At 46.4% G+C, this 25,860-nt stretch overlaps 1 protein-coding gene across 7 annotated transcripts in view; it reads left to right on the top strand.

The window, feature by feature from the left end:
* The window catches only part of LOC130551393 (synaptic vesicle glycoprotein 2C-like), a 60,277-nt gene that overhangs the window by 28,969 nt on the left and 5,448 nt on the right, over positions 1 to 25,860 (top strand). For 5 of the 7 annotated variants that reach the window (XM_057328972.1, XM_057328966.1, XM_057328969.1 and 2 more), the window contains one exon: positions 8,142 to 8,817. In XM_057328972.1, the coding sequence (XP_057184955.1) occupies positions 8,232 to 8,817 (586 nt within the window). In that variant the 5' untranslated portion in view covers positions 8,142 to 8,231. Of the gene's footprint in view, positions 1 to 5,343; positions 5,437 to 8,141; positions 8,818 to 9,616; positions 9,792 to 25,860 lie in introns of those variants that run through there. The other 2 variants (XM_057328970.1, XM_057328973.1) reach the window with 2 other exon arrangements.

Below are 25,860 nucleotides of genomic sequence, written 5' to 3'. Positions count from 1 at the left end.
GCACCCAAGAGAACAGCGGGACATGCCACGCTGGAGAAATTTGCTCTTTTAGAAAAAAAGAATTGCTCAGACACTTCCGGAACTGCCGAGACGCCCAGGGGAAAGTCGCTGCAGGAAGGGACCGTCCGCTGCACCACGTCGTAGATTTCCAGCAGGATAGGACCAGCGAAGATCTTGATAGGATCAGCGAAGATCTGGAGATGCTCATCAGATGCTTAGGCTCTGAAGAACAAAAGGTGAATGAATGAGCAAATTTCATTCTCCAATTTTCATTGGCCTTTTCTAAATACTCAGAATATGATAGGTTCTCAAGACAAACCCCATTCTGTCGGTTCGACACAACGTCAAGAGACCGACAGAAAGGGAACTTAGATATTTATATATATTTATAGAAAAGGACAGTTTAATCACACAAGTTCCTATTTGTCAGAGAAGTTTCTCTGGGTAGCCTCAGATGTTAAGTTCCAGGTGAGACAAAAGAGAGAGACTTCTCACCTCTGCTTTGAAGCTTAGGAATCGTAAATATCCCATGGAGAAACAAAAGGCGTTATCAACACTTTTGGTGCGAGCCCCAACCTAAATCCAGGCCCCCTGGTTTCTTGATATCAACATTAAAAGACCAAAAGAGAGTGGAGGGGGTTTATGGCTCTTCTTTTAATGATTCCGACCATTTGGCTTATGCTAAAGTCTCTACATTTAAAAACATGACCCAATAAAACAATTCAAAAGGAACAAAGAATATGGTCGGACAGCGGAGTTGAACTACTGTCGTTAAAAGCCATACTGTAATGCTGCCGTGCACGCTGTCCACTGCGCTAACGAGGCTGACACCTTCGTGAAAGAAGTCAATGCATTTTACAAACAAGAACGTGCACACTCTAAAAAATATACCGTTTGTGCACATATGATAAACGAAAAGGAGGATAAACGTGTCCAATGGAAAAATATCACATAATGAAAGTCTAAACATTATTCGCAATAAAGTTAAAAACAGGAAACGTTATTCAGATCGACATTCTACTACACAGGTGTTTCTAGGCGGGGCTGATTTTAATGTTATAGAAAACGCCGCTTTTTACGGCATCTTTGACACACGGAAGCGCAGTCGTTTACGGCGTACTATGGAAGTCCAAACGGCGAAATGAACGGCGTTTCGCATTGCATTTAAAATGCCGTTATTAATGCCGTTTCTACGGTAAAAACGCCATAATTTATGGCGCATGCGCTACAAAACGCTGTACTTTCCGGCATCTGTATGTCTTAAACGCCGTAAAACCAGGTGTCTTCTGAACACCAGTCGTCTGGTTGATGGCGAAATATGATCCAAACGGCTTAACATACAACACAGTCCTCAGATCAGGCTCTACATGTGGGCAGTTAAAATGATGTCGGGAGTGGGCACCCTTCCAAAGACCCGCTCCCATCCAAAGTACCAGAGTTTACGACCGCTACCGTCTTTAATAAAAAAAATGTATTCCGGCGCCACAAGAATCCGTATCGGGTCCCGCAGACCTCTACATCAAATTACAAAAGTTGTAGATACTTGTTTTTTTATTATTTAAAACAGGTAACATTTAAAGAATATAGAAACAGAACGACACCACGGGTGGGCAAACAGAGAGCTGTGTAAAAAAAAAAGAAAGGGACGCACCCAGCGTTTTGCATGCGTTTTTAGACGTGACATGTGAACTACCTCTGACATTTCTCTATGATAAAACATTTAGCTACTTACATTGCGCTCTTTCACAGTACTGAGCTCGAGGGGCTTCTGTCAAAAGCAACTCCCGCCTTCTTTCATTTGATTGGACATTATAATGCCAGCCTCCATCTCGTTTTCCATTTTTGTTTGCCCAGTTCACCATATCAGTTCACAAGAATTGACATGCAATTTTACAGCTTGGCCTTTAATAAGTCGTTTTTAATCATGCCAGCTTGCAAAAGACGCTATTATGTTCATGCATATAGAACTTGCTGGCTCTCAATGCACCATGAAAGCAAAGGGAACTGAAACACCATACATCATTTAGACAGAGGCTATCAAGAGTGCAGGGCCTATTTTCAGTCCACTTATGACTGATTGGATCTAAACTGCACATACAGTATGTTAAACTGTTCCCAGTCAAAATGAGCAAAACACTGAGGCGCTACTGTTTTTACAAAATTATTATGAGACTTTCTTTTACATTTTAAGAACAAAATATTTAGATTTCATTCCAAATATGGATTGGTCTTCAATGAACCGAAGAGAGCGCACGTCACTCCTCTCTTCACTAAGTTACATTGGCTCCCTATAGTCGCTCGAATCAAATTCAAGACTCTGCTCCTGGCCTATAAGACCACCACTGATTTGGCACCCCCTTACCTTCACTCGTTAATGCAGACTCATATACCCGCCAGATCCCTATGCTCTGCAAACGAACGACGTCTTGTGGTGCCATCCCAAACAGGTAAAAAATCTCTCTCACGTACCTTCTCGGGATCGGTTCCACATTTATGGAATGAGCTGCCCGCTACTACAAGATCAGCAGATTCTGTAGCCATCTTTAAGAACAGTCTGAAAACACATCTCTTCCGTCAACACCTGACTGATCAGTTCTGACTTCTATCTCTTTTCTACTCTTTCAAAAAAAAAAAAAACTTAGCTCTGTATACTGTGATAGGCTATATGAGACTAATTTTCTTGTATTGCACTTATGCTTTTTGTTGTCCTTATTTTGTTCCAATTGCTTCCATTGTTTCCCTCATCTGTAAGTCGCTTTGGATAAAAGCGTCTGCTAAATGACTAAATGTAAATGTAAATTAATTTAGTTGTGTTTGAAATTTAGATCGAACCAGAATCCCTTTTGGACTGGGTCACATTTTTTAAAAGGATATTCTCCATTGTTGAGCTGTTGTGTGCAGTGTTGGGGGTAACGCGTTACAAGTAACGTGCGTTACGTGGTCAGAGTACTTTTTAAGTAACGAGTAATGTAACGCAGTTACTTGATAAATTTACATATCAATACTCGAGTTACTTTTCAGTCTAATCATTGATTTATATGAACATTTTTTAAACTGCAGAAGTGAAATTCTCAATTAATAGTAGAGTAGATATGATCGCTCATGCATGCGCAGAACCAGTCGCTAATCAGACATAGGCAGTGTTGCCATGTCTCTGCAGTGCTGCAGTGTTCCGTATGGAATGATTTTGCGGACTACATTAAAAAGGTATTGCAAACTGCATTTGCCAATGCGTTTTTTATTTGTTCGTGTCAAAATTGTGACATAATTCAAATGCAAACCGTTTTTATTACCTCTGTCTTACGAGTTACGACCCTGCCATATTTAAATCGCAATATCAATTCCCCATATGCCATTTCACTTCCTCTGGTGTCGCGTATTAAGCCTGCCAAAACTCAAATGAAATCGCAAATCCCTTTGCATTTGCGTTTCCCCTGACCTGTCAATCAATGGCGGGGGTGGGCTTATTCAACGGGGCGTGTTTGTATCGGGAAGTGACATCATTCACCGTCGACTGGAACTTAAAGGGGTCATATGGCGGAAGTACGTGTTTTTCTGTGTTTTTGGTGTGTTAAAAGTTGCCCATGCATGTATTAGACACGTAAAATTGCACAAATTAAAATGTGTGGGAACAAAAGATGCATTCTATCTAAAAGCAAATGCTCAACCAGACCTCGTGTAACCACACCCCGGTGAATCTACGTAACTTCGTAACATGATTTGACTAAGACCGCCCAAATCTACACGTAGTTAAGGTGGGCGTAATTGTAAATCTCATTGTATCGTCTGTCAGTACAATTGCTTTGGAACCTGATGTTCTGAATATGGTAAGAAGCGTTACATTTCCGTGAAATGCTTGCAGTATTTGACCAATCACTACGCAATGGTGAACTGGCCAATCGCTTTTCAGAGCGATGAGCTTTGTAAAAAATCAGCACATTTCAGAGAGGCGGGGCAAAGAGGAGATACAAACATGCACGGTATGTGGAAAGTACAACGTTTTTTAAACTTTAAATGGTGTATACACATTGCGTTACATCTAAAACAAACAATAATATTCGTTTTAGACGTGCAATATGACCCCTTTAAGTAGATACATGTGATACAGCTAAACACATTAGGAGTGAAGTTACAACTGCACTCACAATCAGCGTTGAAAACAGTGCAGTTTTCAGATTTTTTTTGTTTGGAAATAACTCGCGCTGGAACTCTGGGCTCAGAGCGGCATCACTTAGCATGTGAAACTTCAGTGCAGGATGGGTAATTATCACCTTCTGCAACATTCCTCTACACATGTTTGTTTATGGTATTCGTTTTCACAGTACTCCGAACTCAAAGGGAGGACATGACATTTATTGACAACACTGTGACCTTATTTTGCATCATGATTAATACGTGTTGTAAACCATTACAAAACATGTTCACTATGTTTGAATAAACAGCATACTGCATTATCATTGTTGTTCATTATGCATGTTAATAATAAATTACAAAGTATGTGAATTCTACATCTCTTTATTTGTGTATCATAACATTGTGAGACAAAGACAAACTTGTGCTCCAGTGTTTTAGTGAGTTTGCTGGACACAGAAGTAGCTGTCATCTACAAATTACTGGATGGAGTTGTTGCTGTATTTAAAATTTAATTTCCGAACAGCCTTTTCAACAACATGTGCAGTAAATGAGCCCATCAGGTGATGCACCAACCTGAGAAATTAATGAAATTATGATGAATCCACACTGCTTCAATATGACTTTTATTGGTAGCTCATTGAGATCACCAAACCACTGTTTGTGTTCATCCGTTTATCCGTTGAACTTCTTTAAATTGTACTTGTTAAGTACCACAATTGTGATTCATTGTAAAGATTTTCTCTATATGAAACTTTGCATCTGATCCTCGTTTGTTCCATTATTGTTATTATAGCTGTAGCTGAATCCCTTTTAGCCGCAACTGGTGTCGCCCTGACGGTGTCACCTTGGTGTAGTGATGGGTCGTTCTTGAACGATTCGTTCGAATCTTTAATGTGACTCGGGAAGAACGAGTCGTCTCGGGGAGTGATTCATTCAGTCGCGCATGCGCATTGCACAACATTCTATCGATCCTGTACTGGAATTAGTAAATTAACTAATTTCTCTGTCCAAAGCTGTCACGTCACGTGACAAAAGAACGAACGACTCAAACCCGAAGACTCGGGAGGTGAACTAATCAATTCTCTTTCCGGCTCAGACTGCATTGGTTAAGCGTACGGGGCTGTCACGTGATGAATGAACCACTCAAACCCGAAGACTCGGAAGGTGAACTAATCAATTCTCTTTCTGGCTCTGACTGCATTGGTTTAGCTTACGAAGCTGTCACATGATGAACGAACGAGTCAAACCCGAAGACTTGTCAGATAAGAGGTGTGGTGAGCTAATCATAGACTAAAGACCCAGGTAAACAATTAATTAATATTTTCTGTTATAGCATTATAGTTTTGTATTGTTTGTAATGTGATCAAGGTTTGCATAAGTAGTAGATGTGTTAGGAAAGTAACATGTAACATTTTAATTATATTTTGCTAAAATGAACAAAATGAACGATATGACTCGAAAAAAGATTCATTCATTTTGCTGAACGAGACTCAAAGGTCCGAGTCAGTAAAATGATCCGAACTTCCCATCACTAGTGTTGGACTGACTGCCACCACTGCGACGGTGAAAGACATCACTTCCCGATACAAACACGCCCCACGTTGAATAATCCCACCCCGCCATTAATTGACAGGTTTCTGTATAAGTCAGAGGAAACGCATATGCAAAGGGATTTGCGATTTCATTTGAGTTTTGGCAGGCTTAATACGCGACACCAGAGGAAGTGAAATGGCATATGGGGAATTGATATTGCGATTTAAATATGGCAGGGTCGTAACTCGTAAAACAGAGGTAATTCATTTGCAAATAGACTGCTTTTCCTTTTGAAATTTGGCAGACATTGTACGTTTGCATAAATGCAAATGCAAACGGTTTGCATTTGCGTTTGAATTATGTCACAATTTTGACACGAACAAATAGAAAACGCATTTGCAAATGCAGTTTGCAATTCCTTTTTAATTTAGTCCGCAAAATCACTCCATAGTTCCGGCTTCGTTTTTTTACGCAAATCTGGCAACCCTTGACACAGCGGGAGGCCAGAGCTCAGGGGCCTCATGTACGAAGACTTGCATTGATTCCATACTAAAACATTGCGTACGGACAAAGCTGTAAATGTGAGTACGCACAAAAAAAACTCACGCCAGACATGAAGTTGGCGTAGAGGAACGCACATTCTCACGTTAATTTCACTGTTAGTACATCCGACCGTGAGCGTGAAAGCTGGCGTAAGCAAAGTTTTTGTGCGGACGCGGCATTGATACATGAGGCCCCAGATGCGGAGCTATAGTGTGGCCGCACTCGCCACCATGGACAAAATGCCTGCAAATGCCGGTCATGCTCAATGGATAACTTTCAGATTGTGAAATTCACGAGTCACGAGTTGCAATAGCAATCAATTGTCCTGCAAATGCAGATCATGTTTGGAAGATAATTTCAGTCATGACACGCAACAGCAATCAATGGTCTCATGCCTCGTGAATGTAAACATAAGCTGTGTTCGACTGTTTGTAGCGCTGCACGCACAGACAGATCTGCAGATTTAAATGGGCATGGTCACTGTTAGAAGAAGGGTTGGGGAGTGGGCGGAGCACGGGAGAAAGAGAGGAAACAACTGTCATCTGTTAGTCTCCTCACCAAATACCAGCATACAGTATATACAACATAATATGTTAAATGTCATTTTCCCCTCAAAATAATATTATATAATATTAGTAATATATTATATATTGGATTAATCATACTTTCATATAACACTATCGAGTTGTTTTGGCTCAACGAAGTGCTCAGCAATGTAAAATCTGAAATATCGCTTATATATTACATTTTAAATAAAATAAAAAACACGCATATTTGCCAGCCAAAATCCTCCTTTTCCCACATAGTGTTATACGACTGGAAACTACTCTGCCGACTCTGCCATCCCAAAAGCTCAATGAGGCGCCATCTTGTGCAACTAGCCGCGCTGTCAAAACACAATAAATATGGAGAGTGACACCGAAGTTAGCAGTGTCAACAGTAGGCAGAGCTCTGATGAGGTGGACTACTGGTCAGGAAATATTTGAAATGAGTGTTATAGGCTACGTATATAGGATTGTTAAATGCATTACGGTGTTAAACACTAAAGAACAGCAAAGTCTGGAAAAGCATGAGCATCAGTTAGGTGAGAAAAAGTAACGCAAAAGTACTTTCAGCTACTTTCCACAAAAGTACCCAAGTAACGTATTTAGTTACTTTTTATAGAGTAACTAAATATTGTAACTAGTTACTTTTAAAAGTAACTTCCCCCAACACTGGTTGTATGAGTAATACAAATACAAACCGAAATTGACAAATTGAAAAGCATTTTGAACAGATTGTATGCACTGTACAATACAATCGTACACCGATTTCTCACAGCTCACTGGGGCTGCCAAACACAAGGCAGACTTCTCAGACCGACACACGTTGTACATCCATTCATCCATTCATCCACTTTATGGAGAGTATGGTAGGGATGATAAATGCATGGTGTTCCTATGAGTAATTCATCAAGAAGACCTAATCAATGTTTTTCAGTGAGTTTTTAAAATATTTTTCAGCTTTTTATTATGTATAGATGCACCGAAATATTGTCCAATAATCGATATCGGTCGAAAAGAGCTATTTTTTCACACTATAGTTTATGGCGCATGGTGGTACGTAATATTTAAAAACAAAAAAAGATTATAATTAGCCACATTTTTTTATTTAATATTCTTATTATAAAAGGTGCAGGTTATAATCCACATTTTGCTAATGATTTAATACTTTTGTGAAATGTTAAAGCATTTTGATCACAAAATGACTTCCCCGAAACAATTATGTTAGTATTAAAATCTGTTTATAATGTAGCCCAATACCACAATAACTCATAATATAAAAAAACGTGATTGTACAGAATTTGACCATTATTTTTTTCATGTAAAATGTCCAAAAAACTGTTTTATGAGTTTTTTTTACAGTGTACCTTTACCTTTTATACCTTCTAGACCCATTCATGAGAGCTATAAAGGCAAAGGCTCTACTTCTGTAGTGACTGCAGACCTCTTTCCATCCACCATCCCCACCACCTTCTAATCATGGAGGATACAGCTCCACGGGACAACTCTTCTCTCATAAAGGGTGCCAGAGACATTGCTAAGGAAGCCAAACGACAAGCAGTTAAGAAGGTCAACAAAGCTGTGGATCGTGCGTCAGATGAATATTCCCACAACCGTGCCTACCACCACTTCCAGGGTGAAGACGATGACTACTACAGCCAGCAGGATGGGAACTACACAGGCGATCATGCCAATGATGAAGAGGGGTCCAGCGATGCCACAGAGGGTCATGATGATGAGGATGAGATGTATGAGGGGGAGTACCAGGGGGTTCCCTCAGACACAAAGCCCAGAGATGGACAGGTGGCACTGGGACAGCCTCTTTCAGATGGCCTGAAGGACAGACGAGAGCTGGAGAATGAGAGACAGGCAGATGAGGAGGAGTTGGCACAGCAGTATGAGCTCATCATACAGGAGTGTGGTCACGGGAGGTTTCAGTGGCAGCTGTTCTTCACGCTAGGGCTGGCGCTCATGTCAGACGGTGTGGAGGTGTTTGTGGTGGGCTTTGTTCTACCCAGTGCAGAGACAGATATGTGTGTGCCTGACTCAAGCTCTGGTTGGCTAGGTAAGAAAAACAGGAACAATCTTAATGATAGGATGATGCATTCACTCTTAAAAATACAGGTGCTAAAAAGCTTCTTCACAGCGATGCCATAGAAGAACCATTTTTGGTTCCACAAAGAACCATTCAGTCAAAGGTTCTTTAAAGAACCATCTCTTTCTTACTTTTTTATAATCTGAAGAATCTTTTTTTGCCACAAAGAACCTTTTGTGAAACAGAAAGGTTCTTCAGATGTCAAAGGTTCTGTGTGGAACCAAAAGGTTCTTCTATGGCATCGAAGAACCTTTTGAAGCACCTTTTTTAAGTGTACAGTAAGTGTAAATAGTTTGACACACATTCCCAAAATCTTGTTACAATTTTCTACATTTTAGTACAATAGTATTAAAACTTAAAAACACAAAACACAAAGGTACAGAGATCAAATAATGTCAAACAAACCAAATCTATCTTCAGTAAGATTGGTCACAAACATTAGAACAAAAGACAACCAACAGAACATTAAGAACTGAATCAAACTGTTAAAGAAACATCTTTCAGACTTTATGATATATGCAAAAAACAGAAAGTGCTCCTGGGAAGTGTTTTTAAATTACATCTTGCAAAATGGTTAATGAAATACTATGACAATACTTGTCCACCAGCGGTCATTTACAAAACATATATCAGCCAGACTTGTATAAATGTATCAAAAAATGTATCACACACTCGCGAGAATTGAAGTGCATTGTGGGTATCGCCGCCATTTGTAAGGTATCAACGCTGAGATGTTCTATCTTCTTCATTCAATTTCGCTTCATTTCAGAGATAAAATGGTATGTTCCTGTTGTGAAATATCCAAAAATTGAAGGCAGCAATGCAGGGGCACCCGACTATTTGCGGCCAGGTAGTATGGATCTGTGTTGTTAATGAACGACTTGTACGCATGTACTTGGTTTGCTTCTGTTCCCTTTCTGTCGGTCTCTCGACGTTGTGTCGAGCCGACAGATGGGGTTCTCTCTTGAGAACCTATCAACTTCTGACTAGTTTAGAAAAGGCCAATGAAATTGGCGAATGAAATGTGCATGCCGGACTCCGCCCCCGGATATCCGGGTATAAAAGGGAGACGGCGTGCTGCATTCATTCACCTTTTGTTCTTCGGAGCCTTCACACTGATCGACTTCGAGACTTCATTCTCTACACCGAATTACTGCTGGAATCTTATGACGTGGTGCAACGGATGGTCCCTTCCTGCAGCGACTTCCCCTGGGCGTCTCGGCAGTTCCAGAAGTGTTCGAATTTTTTTTTTCTCTAAAAGAGCAAATTTCTCCAGCTTGGCATGTCCTGCTGTTCTCGTGGGTGCAACACACTCATCGAGGAGGGGGACAGACACGATGTCTGCTTCCAGTATGCTGGGGCAGACGTTGTGGATACGTCCTGCCCGCACTACGGGCGATTGACGATTTAGACGTTGCGTCACAGGTGGCTGTGTTCCCACGGGACTCAGCCACCACCTCGTCTGCTCGCCGTTCCGTGACGGCAGGACTACGGCCCTGCCGCCCGCTACGGCAAGCAGTGAGGGTGATATGAGGATTACTGTGAGCGTTTATCCGCCAGCCACTGGCTGACGGACCGTTCACACCTCGTCTCGCTCGTCTGACCGTTCCCCAGGAGACGGTCCCACCATCTTGTTCCTCAAACACGTATTCGGACACGATGCGTGATGATGAGATGTCTCTTGCAGCATCGGGGGGTGACGTACTGCCATCCGACTCCGACGATTTCTTGGGCTCCCTCCCTTGGGGGGTCGAGCCCAGGAAGAAGCGGACGTCGAAATGTCAGCCATGCTTTCACAGGCCGCTGTGAGCGTTGGGTTGCAGTGCCCGTACTGCCTCTCCCAGCGCTCATGGCTGGCTACATGGCACCTCGGGGTTGAGCGCGGCTCCAAGCCGTGCCCGCCCCCAGTGCCGTGTTTACCGGAAGTGCATGAGGAACTTAGTAAGACCTGGAACGCCCCCTTTCCAGCACGTTCACATCAAACAAAGTTCTGTCACCCTCTCTTCCCTCGAGGGTGAGGCAGCTAGAGGATACGTCGATGTCCCCCAGGTGGAGTGTGCCACCGCGGTGCACTCGTGCCCGCAGGCAGCGGCCATCTGGGGGGCTCAACCTAGACTCCCGTCCAAAGCATGTGGAGTCTCGGCATCTCTGGTGTCGAGAACTTACATTGCGGCGGACCAAGCTGCCTCCTCTCTCCACGCTATGGCTCCTGCCAGGCCAAGGCGTTGAGAGAGCTCCACGAGGGTAAGACCGACCCAGCGCTTATGCAGGAAGTCCGCGCTGCCACCGACCTCGCTCTACGGGCGACCAAGGTGACCGCGCGGGCCCTGGGTCGGGCGATGTCCACACTTGTGGTCCATGAGAGACACCTCTGGCCGAACCTTGCACAGATGAGTAACGCCGAGAAGGTCCGCTTTCTCGACGCGCCCATCTCGCAAGGGGGGGGGGGCTGTTTGGAGATACTGTCGAACTGCAGTTCTCGACAGCAAAGGAGCAGACAGAGGATATCAAGCATATCCTCCCCCGCCGCGACTCGGCCGCCCTCGGCTGTCAAGTCCCGTGCAACGTCTGCTTCCCAGCAGCCCTGGTCCTCTTCGACGCCCTCCGGCTCTGGCGCCCCCCCCAGAAGAGACTACAGAGGAGACCATCGCCCCATCAGCAGCCGCGGCGAAAGCGGCCCTCATGGGAAGACCCCAGGGAGATTGAGAATACCATCGGGCCCGACCCCAGCCACTCCATCGCTGGGGGATCGGAGTGGGACGGTTCCTGCCCCGTCTCACCACCTGCTGGCCCCCTCCGAGGGGCTAGCGCCCACTTACTCACAAAAAGAGTTTCCTCTCTCTCTGGGTCATTACAGCCGCTCCCACCCTCGGCACGATGGTGGACGGCAACTCAACGTTGCGCCATGGCGAAGCACAACGTTGAGTATAAACACCAGCCCTCAGCACTCTCAGTCAGACAGTGCATAGAGCTGCGCAATCGCCAGGCAGGAAAAACAGCAGAGCCGATCTCCTCCCCAGGGGCCTTCCCCCGGCAAGGGATCCGTATTGCTGGCCATCGAACCACCCCCCGCGGGGGCGATGAAGCAGATCAAACCCCTAATCCCCCTGTCTCGGTTCCTGGAAGCTTGGCTCAGCTTCCCAGGCCGTCAGGCTGGCTAGGGAGGACGATCCGTCTCGGCTACGCGATCCAGTTCGCCAGACGCCCTCCCAAGTTTCGCGGCATCCTCTCTACCTCAGTCAGAGGTAGGGATGCGCCCGTGCTTTGGGCCGAGGTTGTCACCCTTCTGGCGAAGGGAGCGATCGAGCCCGTCCTACCAGCCGAGATGTTCAACAGGTTTTACAGCCCGTACTTCATTGTCCCAAGAAAGGCGGGGGGCTGCGCCCCATCCTAGATCTGCATGCCCTGAACAAGCACCTACACAAGCTGCCATTCAGGAGGATCACGCAGAAGCGCATCCTGACGTCTGTTAGATGTCAGGACTGGTTCGTGGCAATCGACCTGAAGGACGTGTACTTTCATGTCTCGATCCTCCCTCGACATCGGCCGTTCCTACGGTTCGCTTTCGAGGGGCGGGCATATCAGTACAGGGTCCTCCCCTTCGGTCTGTCCCTGTCTCCACGTGTCTTCACGAAGATCGTGGAAGCCGCCCTCCTTCCCCTCAGGGAGAGAGGTGTGCGGGTACTAACTATCTCGATGACTGGCTCATCTTGGCACACTCGAGAGATCTGTTGTGTACACAAAGGGACCTGGTGCTCCGGCACCTAGATCGGTTGGGGCTACAGGTCAACTGGGAAAAGAGCAAGCTCTCCCCCGTGCAGAGCATCCTCTTTCTCGGTATGGAACACGACTCGGTCTCCATGACAGCGCGACTGACTACAGAGCGCACCCAGTCAGTGTTGAACTGCCTGAAGGTTCTCAGGCAGTCAGCGGTCCCCCTGAAACAATTTCAGAGGCTCCTGGGATACATGGCATCCTCGGCGGAGGTGGCCCACCTCAGGTTGATGCACATGCGACCGCTCCAACACTGGCTGCAGAGTCAGGTTCCTTGGAGAGCGTGGCACACCGGCAGTAGGCATATGGTCATCACGCCTGTCTGCCGACGCACCCTGACCCCCTGGTCTTCCATGACCTTTTTGCGGACAGGAGTCCCCCTAGGGCAGGTGTCAAGGCATGTCGTGGTGACAACGGATGCCTCCCTGCAGGGTTAGGGTGCCATGTGCAACGGGTACGCAGTGTCGGGGCGGTGGACGGGCCCCCGCCTGCGTTGGCATATCAACTGCCGTGGCGTATATCAATCGTCAGGGTGGCGTTCGCTCACGGCAGCTAACACGACTCGCCCGACGCCTCCTCCTTTGTGACCCTGTGTAAGGTCAGGGAAGAGGAGCATCAAGTGGTACTAGTTGCACCCTACTGGCCCAACCGGACTTGGTTCTCAGAGCTGGTGCTTCTGATAACAACTCCCCCCTGGCCGATTCCCCTGACAAAGGACCTTCTGTCACAGGGGAAGGGCACATAACAGCATCCCAGGCAAACCCCTGGAACTACCATGTCTGGACGGGATGAGAAGATCCTAAGTGGCCCACCCCCTGCGTGGTTGGGACATCACTCAGGCTAGTGCCTCAGCCACTAGACGGCTATACACCAATATGTGGCACCTCTTCTCATCCTGGTACTCTTCTCGAAGAGAACACCCGCGGAGTTGCTTGATCGGAAACGTGCTGTCCCTTCCTCAAGAGAGACCGGAGAGTAACCTCTTACCCCTCCACACTGGGAGTGTATGTAACCGCTACGGCCGCTCATCACGACCCAGTTGCTGGGAAGCTTCTGGGACAGCACAACCTGGTCATTAGGTTCCTAAAGGGCGCGAGAAGGCGACCGCCTCTTGCGACCTAGGTGGCGGGCCTCAAGAGGCCCCCCCCTTCGAGCCCGTCGGAGCTGCCAATCTTTCTCACCTCACGATAAAGACGGCTCTCCTGATGGCGCTCACCTCCAAGAGGGTAGGGGACCTACAAGCACCCTCCGTGTCCACAGATTGCCTAGAACTCGGGCTACGTGCCCAAAGTTCCCACCACTCCCCCTAGAGATCAGGTGGTGAACCTGCAGGCGCTCTCCACTGGGGAGGAAGACCCAACCCCCTCCGTGTTGTGTCCAGTATGCGCACTGCGCCTCTACTTGGGCCGCATGCAGAGCTTCAGAAGCTCTTCTGGGCAGCTCTTGTCTGTTTTGGAGGTCAGCAGAAGGGGAGGACTGTCTCCAAACAGAGGCTGGCGCACTGGATCATGGATGCCTTCGCTACGGCATACCAATCTCAAGATCGCCCCTGCCCATTAGGAGTGAGGCACACTCCTCATGGGCACTGGCTCAGGGCGCCTCTCTGGCAGACATCTGCAGAGCTGCGTGTTAGGCTACGCCCAACACCTTCGCGAGGTTCTAATACCTACGAGTGGAACCGGTGTGAGCCCGCATCCTGCAAGGCAAAATGTATTACTGGCAGCCGGTAGGGCGTACGCCTGCGAAAGCCCTCCCCCCCCTTCCTTAGGTGGGTCAGCAGCTATTTCCGCCTCCCTTCTTTCCCCACTGGGTAAAGAACATGCATTCTATCCATCACTAAGCACCTTCCTGGGGGCAGGCTGGGCAGAGCAGCCCTGCCCCCTTAGGCCGGGGAACAGTTGAGTTATCTACCACATAGCTCTAACTGGACTTAGTGCTCCAGACGTGGTAACCCCCCCCCAGTGGGCGGTTCCATCGGATGTATCCTCATGAATGGTTCCCGCCTCGGTAACCCATGACCTCCCTAGGGGGACTCCCACCTTGCGGTTAACTCCTTCAGTCCGCACATTTTCCCATGAGTTCTCCCCTGATGGTGAGACCATGTTGGTGTCTCCACTAATTCCACCCTATGGAGGTAGTGGTCTCTGTAGCGTTTTTTCCCCAGGGGGGAATAATGCTTACCCAGTGGCCCTTACAGTGCCAGGCGGCTTCTCGCTGTAAGAGAATCAAGGCCTCCGCCCATGACGGCCGGTGGCAGGGGCTTCCCACCTTTTCTTCAAAAGCTCTGGGACCCCCTACCTCTCCACTGGACGGTTACAATTTCGCGCTAGCGCTCGTCTGACTCGCCCAGGCCAGTCAGCGTGTGGAGATTGTGACGCGGCACAGCGCTGTGGCGTTTTCCATATGACCCCATCTGTCGGCTCGACACAACATCGAGAGACCGACAGAAAGGGAACGTCTTGGTTTCGGATGTAACCTCAGTTCCCTGATGGAGGGAACAAGACATTGTGTCCTTCTTGCCACAACGCTGGCCGCCCGCCGCAGCGGTCGAGGGATGCTCAGGCTCCTCAGACCAAAAGGTGAATGAATGCAGCATGCCGTCTCCCTTTTATACCCGGATATCCGAGGGCGGAGTACGGCATGCAAATTTCATTCACCAATTTCATTGGCCTTTTCTAAACTAGTCAGAAGTTGATAGGTTCTCAAGAGCGAACCCCATCTGTCGGCTCGCAACAACGTCTCGTTCCCTCCATCAGGGAACTGAGGTTACATCCGTAACCAAGACGTTTCTCCAGTAAGGCGATTGAATTGGTCTTTACTGTACCACTCCGTATACTTTCAGTTCACTGCTCAATGCAGCGATACCTCCAAAATGGCGCCTCGTTGACGTCACACACAATAAACCCACGTGTCTCACAAAGACCGATACAGTACACGTTATACACGTTATTATGACTCGCTGGATTTTTGTTTTCCTTCTTTTTTAACCAGTAGTTCTCTTTGACCCAGGTTAGGATCATTCTATCAATTTACATTGTTACAAGGTTTGTAAGTGTAATTAAGTCTGTCTCTCCTTCTCTTCTTTTTTATTTTCCTGGTCTTTCTTCTTCCCGTATGCACTCATCTGGAGAGCCCTGTGGGCTTTGTGTGGTACGCTCTGCTTCCCTCTCTTTTCATGCTCTCTCTCTTTCTCTTTGTCCTCTGTCACTGGCTTTTCAAACATAATCGCACATGGCTGGCCACAGCCACAGCTACTGGCCTTTAAGATCAGATACGGTCACCAGCTGAAAGGTTTGCTGTTCTTCAGCCAAAAACACTGTCATACCTATTTTTAATAGGAGTTCCTTGTCATTTGAGAGGTTTGTTAATAATTGGCTAATATTATTTATTTTTAAAGTGTGTGATTAAACTTTAATGACCTTTATTGACACTTGACCAGTTTGAGAGGTCAAGTACAAAACTCCAAAAAATAAATGTAAAGTCCACAGCACCCAATGTCATTGTCTTTGGTTTAGCTTTTTTATAGTTGACTTGATGTTCAGAGATCAATGTACCACATGATTTCAAGCAGATGTTTAGGAAGATATTCTGAGCTTGCTGAGTACAAGCTAACAATTGATTTAGTCATGCTATAAACTGATGTCCCGGAATATCTCTCGATCTGTGGCTTGAGTAAGGAAATGGCAACCTTCGAACAGTTTTGGAGCCTCACTATGATGCATGGAAATTTAGTTCAGATTTGCTGTGGTGTCATCTGTCAGAATATGTACCCCCAGGGCAGCGGCAGCCAGGTCGAGGCCCTCCGGCGTGATCGACCGCGAGGTGGAAGTCCCACGTGGAACCCCACCCCCAGGATCGTCCCGGTTGGCCACAAACCTGACCATTTCCACGAACCCTAGGGGACCCAGCAGCCTCTTCTCAGAAGGGGTGAGGCGCTGAGTGAGGCAGCAGTTGAAGATCGTCTTCAACTCTGCCTCGTTGAACTCAGACAACTCAGCCACCGCCGAGAATGCCCCGGCGAACTCCCGGTTCCCGTAGTTCCCCTGGCGGAAACCTAGCAGCAAGCGGGCTAGGGCGGACCGTGAGGACGATGCCGTGCTGTCCATCTTGCTGCCCGCTGGGTTCTGTCTGGCTCGTGTATTCTGTCAGGGTTTGCTTGGCGGAGAGAAGAACCCAAATGCAGGCAGTCAGTGAAGGGGTTAACAAGCAAGACTTTAATTTACACAAAACAGAAACCAAAACACCCACAATGGGGAAAAAACTAAACTGAGGCTAATACAATAAAAAAAAAACTTCCCACGAGGGGGCAAGACAAAACAAGATCCAAATAATAAGAATAATATAATAACGAATACAAACACTAAACGGGGAGCAGGAGCAGGAACAGGAACAAGGCACGAGACTGGGTAAGAACAGCAAGCACGAGCAGGGTACAAGAATACGTACAAGGCACATAGCACACATCGAACGTACATACAATACACAAGCAACCAGACACTGAAACAAGAGGGCAATAAAAAGGCAAGACAAACAAGGCATAATTACCAAGGCCGGACTTACCATTGGCCTTGACTGGGCTCCAGCCCAGGGGCCCGCCCTTCAGGGGGCCCGCCTGCTGTCGTTAATTTGATTTGTTTAGTTATATGCCAGTCATTTTATTTTTCATTTAAACTTTGTGCATTGGCCTACCAATGTTCAATAGCACTGCCTTATGTAAGGAACGATGTCGTTTAATTGGCTAATCGTTCCGTCAGTCATGTTGGCGTTTCCTGATTGGTCATATGTGGATTCTATCCGTTACGTTTACCGCAGTTGAAACCTGTCTGCTCATTAAGACGCTTGTTCTAATGGCTGACAAGCGCAATCGCAGTGCCGCGCTTAAAGAAAACCAAAAACTGAGAGACAAGAACGCGAAAGAACAGCATTTAGGAAATAATGATTCTTTACACCCATGGCACCACACCTTGATCTTTAGGCAGAGAATCCAGAGCATACCTGTCACCATCTCCCGCCAGGCCGCCACCCTCCGGTTTTATTTCAGTTATTTCTCCTTTGAAACTCGCGGACCGACGTGGCTGGCGCCCGCCTTTGGTAGGCGAAGTTGAACGGTAGCCGAAGTAGAGTAGAGAGGATTCACATCCCCGCGAAAAACTTTCTCTTATTACACCGCTATATGATTCCACTCCGCGTTTTCCATTTGACGCTCGCGCCTCACAGTCTGTGTCCGCTCACTGAAACGACAGATTGTTTCATCGACAGGTAGATGCAGTAGAGTCTACTAGCTGTTGTTGTTGTTACACTTTCTTTGCTTTTACAAAAAACGTGTTATGAAAAGTGTTGTGTTCTGCAGACATCTCTGAATAAAAACGGTAATATAGAGTTTATTTCTAATATTTCCCGTTCTGTGGCCATAAGCGGTTCTTGTAAATAATACGCAAACACTGTTAAATCCATCCATGTAAATAAAAAATGAAAACATTCTGCTAACTAATAAACAAAGTTAAAACAACCGAACTACGGGACGCGTGAAGGGACAAACTGCGTTTAGATAGTTATTTCATTTCTGACGTTGAGATCTCTGGCAAAATGTAAATGCTAAATTAAGATGATACCTTGCAGATATACCATTCATGGATTCATGGCCTGTGAGCTGCATTAAACTGTCTCTTAGATTTACATTTAAGAATTTGACATTAAAATGATGTTATGTTAGTCATAAAGTAATTAAAACGATTTATAACAGAGGGGTGCCCTATTTGCCCTGCACAACCTCAGTTAACTAGACTTTACAAAACTATGGACCCATCTCATTATTATGAAACTATTTAAGCCATAATAAGACGTTTCATCTCATTATATGAATACAATTTTAATGTGCATTTCAAACTCATAGATCTGTCATATGCTTTACTGATGGAATTGCAATAGAATACTAATATATTTTTAACACTTTACACCGTTGCATTTGTTAACATTAGTTAAGCATTAGATTACATGTCTGCATTTGTTAATCTTTATTTTCAGTATTTACTAATATTTTTAAAAACATGCACCTGAACTAACATGAACAATTGTATTTGGCATTAACTAACAATAAACAAGATTAATAAATGCTGACAACTGTATTGCTCATTGTTGGTTTCATGTTAATGCAGGTGTTCTCAAATTTTAGATCCAAGACGTATAATCTCTCAACATCCTCGAGAAATACAGGGAGAACACACACATTTGTTCCTTTTTAGTAGTTTTCTTATTATGGATCAATAAATTTAATTTTAAAATACATAATGGTAGGGCTGTATGATTATGTCAAAAACTATACAATATCAAGGGGACTAATAATGTTGATTATTAATGTTGATTGGATTTTACATTTAAGTATGTTTGAAACTTCCTACACGCTATAAACGCACCACTTGTGGCTCCCACTGTCAAAACAAGCATTATAAACGTGTAAACCAATGAACACGTGTTATTGTTAGTCAGTGGAGAGAAAAAACATTTACTAATGCTAACAAACACATGATTTTAAATAGTACGGGGGCCCCGAAAACAACTCAAGTCCAGGGGCCCCCACCCTCCTAAGTCCGGCCCTGATAATTACACAGGGCAGGTGGGAAACATTAGACACGGCAGGGAAGCAATACATGAAACGAGAGGGGCGGGGCCGATGACAAGACACGAGAAAACACATGAGATGTCAAAAAACAAACATCTCATGGCTTTCTCACATAGAACCTAAGGGCTCCGTCCCGATCCTGCCACACGACTAGAAATACAGAACCAGGAAGGCAGGACCGTGACAGTAAAAGGTCACAAAGGTTTTAACTTATTTTAGTATTGTTGATGTTGTTTTACAGTATAAAATAGTTAGACAAAATCTCACAGGAATTCGTAACTATTTCACAAGATGGCAAATTCGCAAGAATTCGTACGATGTATTTAGTACATTGTTGTACGTTTTGCTTGCATGCCAGTGGCGTTAGGTTTAGGGATGGGGTTATGGGAGGGGCTTTAGAATTCGTATGAATTAGCCACCTCGTAAAATAGTTACAAGTCCTAAGTATTCCAACATTGGGTGTCCTCTTATTGGATGAGTGTCTTACTATTATTGATCCCTATCCTTTTTTTATAACATGTATGGTACCATGTAAATTTGAATTCTGATCATTAAGAATATACTTTAGACAAAAAATAAATGTATTAAAAGAAAATGGCACCCCTTTATATTGATAATGATGGTTAAGTATTAAGTCATTGCTTCACGCTCCTCACAGTTATGCATGGCCGTAATCATACTTAACATAAAGGCATCAGAGTTGTGTTGTTAATTTAATTCTGTATGGACTAACATTTGCTTTGATGTGAACCAACCCCTTTAATTAATTTTTATGGGAGATACTTTTGTTCGCCACAGTTTAATGCAGTGTCTGGTTAATGCAGACAATGTGTTTATATTGTCAATCTTCAAAAATGACACGCAGAATGACCTAAATTGTAATTTTAGAAATACAACTCAATTGAGAGTATATTAGCGGTCTCATGAAACCATATGACAGCTTTGATTGCAGAAAAGGTTATTCACTGATAACATATGTAGAGAAAGCTTGACTTTCACAGAGAAAAAAAAACATAGGATGATGCTGCTTATGACATTGAATGAGCATGGGTTTTAAATGGTTTAAATGTAATAATAATACAATTGAAATGTAATAATAATACAATTGAATTAGGTCACTAAAAGGATCCTCCACAATCCCCCACAGCTAGATTGTGAACACAATGGGAGGTTGAGCTATTCCATGACTATGATGAAACATTGTTAAATATGGTTCCTATCCTATTCTGGGTTAGGGTTTGCATAAGGTTTAAATGCATTTGACAATTGTGATTTCTTTGGGGAATTTTAGGAGTAAGTTTTTGCTTTTGTAATTGTTGGAAGAGTGTTTACAGTAAAAATGAAATCCTTTATAATAATACAAAGGCTTGATATTTAATACCATCATGTCACAACAGTTACAGACATCGCATGCACCTATTGCAAACTGAACAGATTGACCTTAGGTAACCTTAGCGATTCGCCTTTACATGCAGAACAATTTGAGAGTCACTTGTTATTATACCAATAGAACGTTTGTCAACCAATCAGAGTACCAAAATGTGTCTTGTGCCCTTAAAAGTAACTGCAGGAAGGGTACACCACGTGAATGGTTGTCTCAGATAAGGGAAAAAAGTGTTGTTCTTATTACTGCATTCGTTATGTATGATTTCAATGGCTATATTTACGAAAAACAGCTGTTCATCTCCCTCCAGAAATTGCACTTCAAAGGATCTGCCCTTCTAAGTGCATGGGGCACATGAATGCGATTTGAATTTACCTGAAATGCGATAATAGCGTTCAGTTTCTTGCACAGATCAATTGATTCGCTTTATAAGATGCCAGTGTAACGAGGGGCAGGCATTACTATTGTGCTGAATGTATTATTGTATTAACTTTTATTGATTTGACTTTCATTGCTGGGAGACTGGGGGTGAGTAAATTAGCAGAAATGTCATTTTTGGGTAAACTAATACATTAAGGAATTTAAAATACAATTAAAAAGACAATATCATTTTTAATTAAATATCATAAAAAGGCACAAATACTGGATGCAATAAATAACAGAAATACAAAATGACAGAAGAAATGAGGATGGTAAAAAAACTGGCCCGCATCCTATTTATACTTTTGGAATCTGGCCCTCGAAGGGAAGACCCCTTCCCTGAAGCACTGCCCAGACATTTATTAACTTCCTATAAATCACACTACCTATCCCAGTTTTGTCACTCCATCCATCCAGGTGGTTTGTGAAAGCTTGATCATTCTGAGATGCAGAGGAAAAGGAAAATGAGCTATGATGCTTGACAATAGCGCAGGTAGAAAAAATAGATGGTATTGTGATTCATTTGTGAGTCATCAGCCTTATGAGGTGATTAATGTTATGCAAAGACTTGAATAAATGAAAGCATGTGCTTTTCTCTGGATACCTTCCAAAAGCATCAATGTGTGAATTCTCATATCCTCTTGATCTCTGATGTTTTCAGAAAAGCAAATTTTGCCTAGGCATAAAAGAAGCTAAATTGCTCTCAATTGTGATGAGTTCACAGTCAGTCTAATTGGAGCCTGCTATGAAAACAACATGAGACTGTAAGAGCTTGTGCCATGTAGGCCGGCCCTCCTCAGTCCCTGCTAAACCACTTTTGTACTAGCCAGCCACCAGACCCTCTGCAGACTCACTAAATCATCTGTACCACACCTGTTCTTTCTTGGAGTATCAGTAAAGACACAGCACACCGGTAGATAATTTTTATATTGGGATAAAGATTATTTTTTTATTTATTGCTCTTTGATCTCGGCATATACTGTACATATAAGGGGTCCTCACAATTTAGTATCTTTGGAGTTAAAAGAGTTCCCTTTCTTTCGGTCTCTCGACGTTGTGTCGAGCCGACAGATGGGGTTCGTCCTTGAGAACCAATCGCTTCCGACTACTTAGAAAAGGCCAATGAAATTGGCGAATGAAATTTGCATGCCGGACTCCACCCCCGGATATCCGGGTATAAAAGGGAGATGGCGTGCCTCATTCATTCACCTTTTGTTCTTCGGAGCCTTCGAAGATCAACAGACTTCGCTACAAGATAGCAACTACAAGACTGCCGGTTCTACGACGTGGTGCAGTGGACTGTCCCTTCCTGCGGCGACTTCCCCTGGGCGTCTCGGCGGTTCCAGAAGTGTTCGAGTTTTTTCTCTAAAAGAGCAAATTTCTCCAGCGTGGCATGTCCCGCTGTTCTCGTGGGTACAACACACTCATCGAGGAGGGGACGGACACGAGGTCTGCTTCCAGTACGCTGGGGCTGCCCTTGTGGATACGTCCTGCCCGCACTGCGGGCGGTTGACGATTCAGACGTTGCGTCACGGGTGGCTGTGTTCCCATGGGACTCAGCCACCACCTCGTCTGCTTCCCGTTCCGTGACAGCAGTGGCTACGGCCCTGCTGTCCGCTACGGCGAGCAGCGAGGGTGATATGAGGATTACTGTGAGTGCTAATCCGTCAGCCACCGGCTCGCGGACCGTTCGCACCTCGTCTCGCTCGTCTGACCGTTCCCCATGAGACGGTCCCACCGTCTTGTTCCTCAACCACGTATTCGGAAATGGTGCGTGATGATGAGATGTCCGTTGCAGCATCGGAGGGTGACTTACTGGCATCGGACTCCGACGATTCCTCGGAGTTCCCTCCCTCGGGGGGTCGAGCCCAGGAAGAAGCGGATGTCGAAATGTCAGCCATGCTTTCCCGGGCCGCCGGCATTGGGTTGCAGTGCACCGCACTGCCTCTCCCAACACTCGCGGCTGGATACATGGTACCTCGGGTTTGAGAGCGGCTCCATGCCGCACTTGCCCCCAGTTCCGTGTTTTCCCGGAAGTACATGAGGAACTTAGTACAACCTGGAACGCCCCCTTTCGGCGCATGCACATCAACTAGTTCCATCGCCCTTTCTTCCCTCGATGGTGGGGCAGCTAGAGGATACGTCGATGTACCCCAGGGGCTCGACCTAGACTCCCGTCCAAAGCATGTAGGTTCTTTGGCATCTTAGGTGTCGAGAGCTTACTCTGCTGCGGGCCAAGCTGTCCCCTCTCTCCACACTATGGCCATCCTGCAGGTCCATCAGGCCAAGGCGTTGAGAGAGCTCAACTGTAAGACCGACCCAGCGCTTATGCAGGAACTCCGCGCCGTCACCGACTTCGCTCTACGGGCGACCAAGGTGACCGCACGGGCCCTGGGTTGGGCGATGTCCACACTTGTGGTCCAGGAGAGACACCTCTGGCTGAACCTTGCACAGATGAGTAATGCCGAGAAAGTCCGCTTTCTCGACGCACCCATCTCGCAAAGGGGGGCTGGTTGGTGTTACTGTCGAGCCGCAGTTCTCGACAGTAAAGAAGCAGACAGAGGATATCAAGCATATCCTCCCCCGCCATTCCATCGCTGGTTGGTCAATCCGGGACGGTTCCTGCCCCGTCCCAACAGCCCACTTCTTAGAGTTTTCTCTCTCTCTGGGTGTTTATCACAGCCGCTCTCACCCTCTACACGACGGTGTTCGGCAACTCGACGTTGCATCATGGCGAGACGCAGTGTCGAGGATAATCAGCAGCCTAAGCACTCTCAATCGACGGTGCGTTGTGCTACATCATCATCTGGGTATTATCACAGCCGCTCTCACCCTCTACACGACAGTGTTCGGCAACTCAATGTTGAGGCGAGACCCATGTCGAGGATAATCATCAGCCTAAGCACTCTCAATCGATAGTGCGTTGTGCTACATCATCGCCAGGCAGGTAAAACAGCATAGCCGATCTCCTCTCCGGGGGCCCCCCCATGGCAAGGGATCCGCACTGCCGGCCATCGAACCACCCCCCCGGGAGGTTGATGAAGCAGAACGTACCCCTAGCCTCCCTGTATCGGTCCCTGGGAGCCTGACAAGGCTTCCCAAACCGTCACGGTGACTACGGGATACGATCCGTCTCGGCTAAACGGTCCAACTCCCCAGACGCCCGCCCAAGTTTCGGGGCATCCTCTCAAACATCAGTCAGAGGCAAGGATGCTCCTGTGCTTCGGGACGAGGTCGCCACCTCTCTAGAGAGGAAGCGATCGTGCTCGTCCCTCTAGCCGAGATGTTCAACGGGTTTTACAGCCCGAACTTCATCGTCCACAAAAAGGGGGTCGCTAGATCTGTGTACCCTGAACAGGCACCTACTCAAGCTGCCGTTCAGGATGCTCACGCAGAAGAGCATCCTGGCATTTACCAGATGTCAAGATTGGTTAATGGCAATCGACCTGAAGGATGCTTACCTTCATGTCTCGATTCTCCCTCGTCATCGCCCGTTCCTACGGTTCGCTTTCGAGGGTCGGGCATATTAGTACAGAGTCCTCCCTTTCGGTCTGTCCCTGTCCCCACGAGTCTTCACGAAGATCGTGGAAGCCGCCCTCACTCCCCTCAGGGAGAGAGGTGTGCGGGTACTAAACTATCTCAACGACTGGCTCATTTGACACACTCGCGAGATCTGTTATGTACACACAGGGACCTAGTGCTTCGGCACCTAGATCGATTGGGACCACAGGTCAACCGAGAAAAGAGCAAGCTCTACCCTGTGTAGAGCATCCTCTTTCTTGGTATGGAACTCAACTCTGTCTCCATTACAGCGCGACTGACTACAGAAAGCGCTCAGTCAGTGTTGTACTGCCTGGAATATTTCAAGCAGTCAGCGGTCCCCCTGAAACAAATTCAGTGGCTCCTGGGCACATGGCATCCTCGGCGGTGGTGATACCCCTCGGGTTGATGCACATGAGACCGCTCCAACACTGGCTACAGAGTCGAGTTCCCTGGAGAGCATGGCACACCGGCAGCAGGCGATGGTGATTACACTTCTCTGCTGACGCACCCTAACCCCTTGGTCTTCAATGACCTTTCTACGGACGAGGGTCCCTCTCGGGCAGGTCACGAGGCGCGTTGTGGTGACGACAGACTCCTCCCTGCAGGGTTGGGGTGCCGTGTGCAATGGGCACGCAGTGTCGGGGCGATGGACGGGCCCCCGCCTGCGCAGGCATATCAACTGCCTAGAGATGTTGGATGTGCTACTTGCGCTGAAGGGGCTACAACCTCTCGTGCAGGACAAGCACGTGCTGGTCCAGTCGGACAGCACAACTGCCATAGCGTATATCAACCGCCAGGGTGGCGTTCGCTCACGGCAGCTAACACGACTCGCCCGACGCCTCCTCCTGTGGAGTCCGCAGGTGAGCAGATCCCTGAGAGCCACACATATCCCAGGCGACCTGAACCAGACAGCTGATGCACTCTCTCGTCAGTTAACACCTCGCGGAGAGTGGCGACTCCACCCCTGCGCAGTCCAGCTCATTGGGTACAGTTCGGGCGGGCTCAGGTAGTCCTGTTCGCCTCCCTGGACACCACCCATTGCCCGCTAGGGTACTCCTATCCGAGGCCCCCCTCAGCACGGATGCTCTAGCGCACAGCTGGCCGTGGGACAAGCGGAAGTACGCCTTCCCCCCAGTGAGCCTCATTGCACAGACTCTGTGCAAAGTCAGGGAAGAGGAGCATCAAGTGTACTAGTTGCGCCATACTGGCCCAACCGGACTTGGTTCTCGGAGCTAATGCTCTTGACGACAGCTCCCCCCTGGCCGATTCCCCT

Source organism: Triplophysa rosa, linkage group LG2 (assembly GCF_024868665.1).
Source record: "Triplophysa rosa linkage group LG2, Trosa_1v2, whole genome shotgun sequence".
Lineage (NCBI taxonomy): Eukaryota > Metazoa > Chordata > Actinopteri > Cypriniformes > Nemacheilidae > Triplophysa > Triplophysa rosa.
This window is presented reverse-complemented; position numbering and strand designations above follow the sequence as displayed.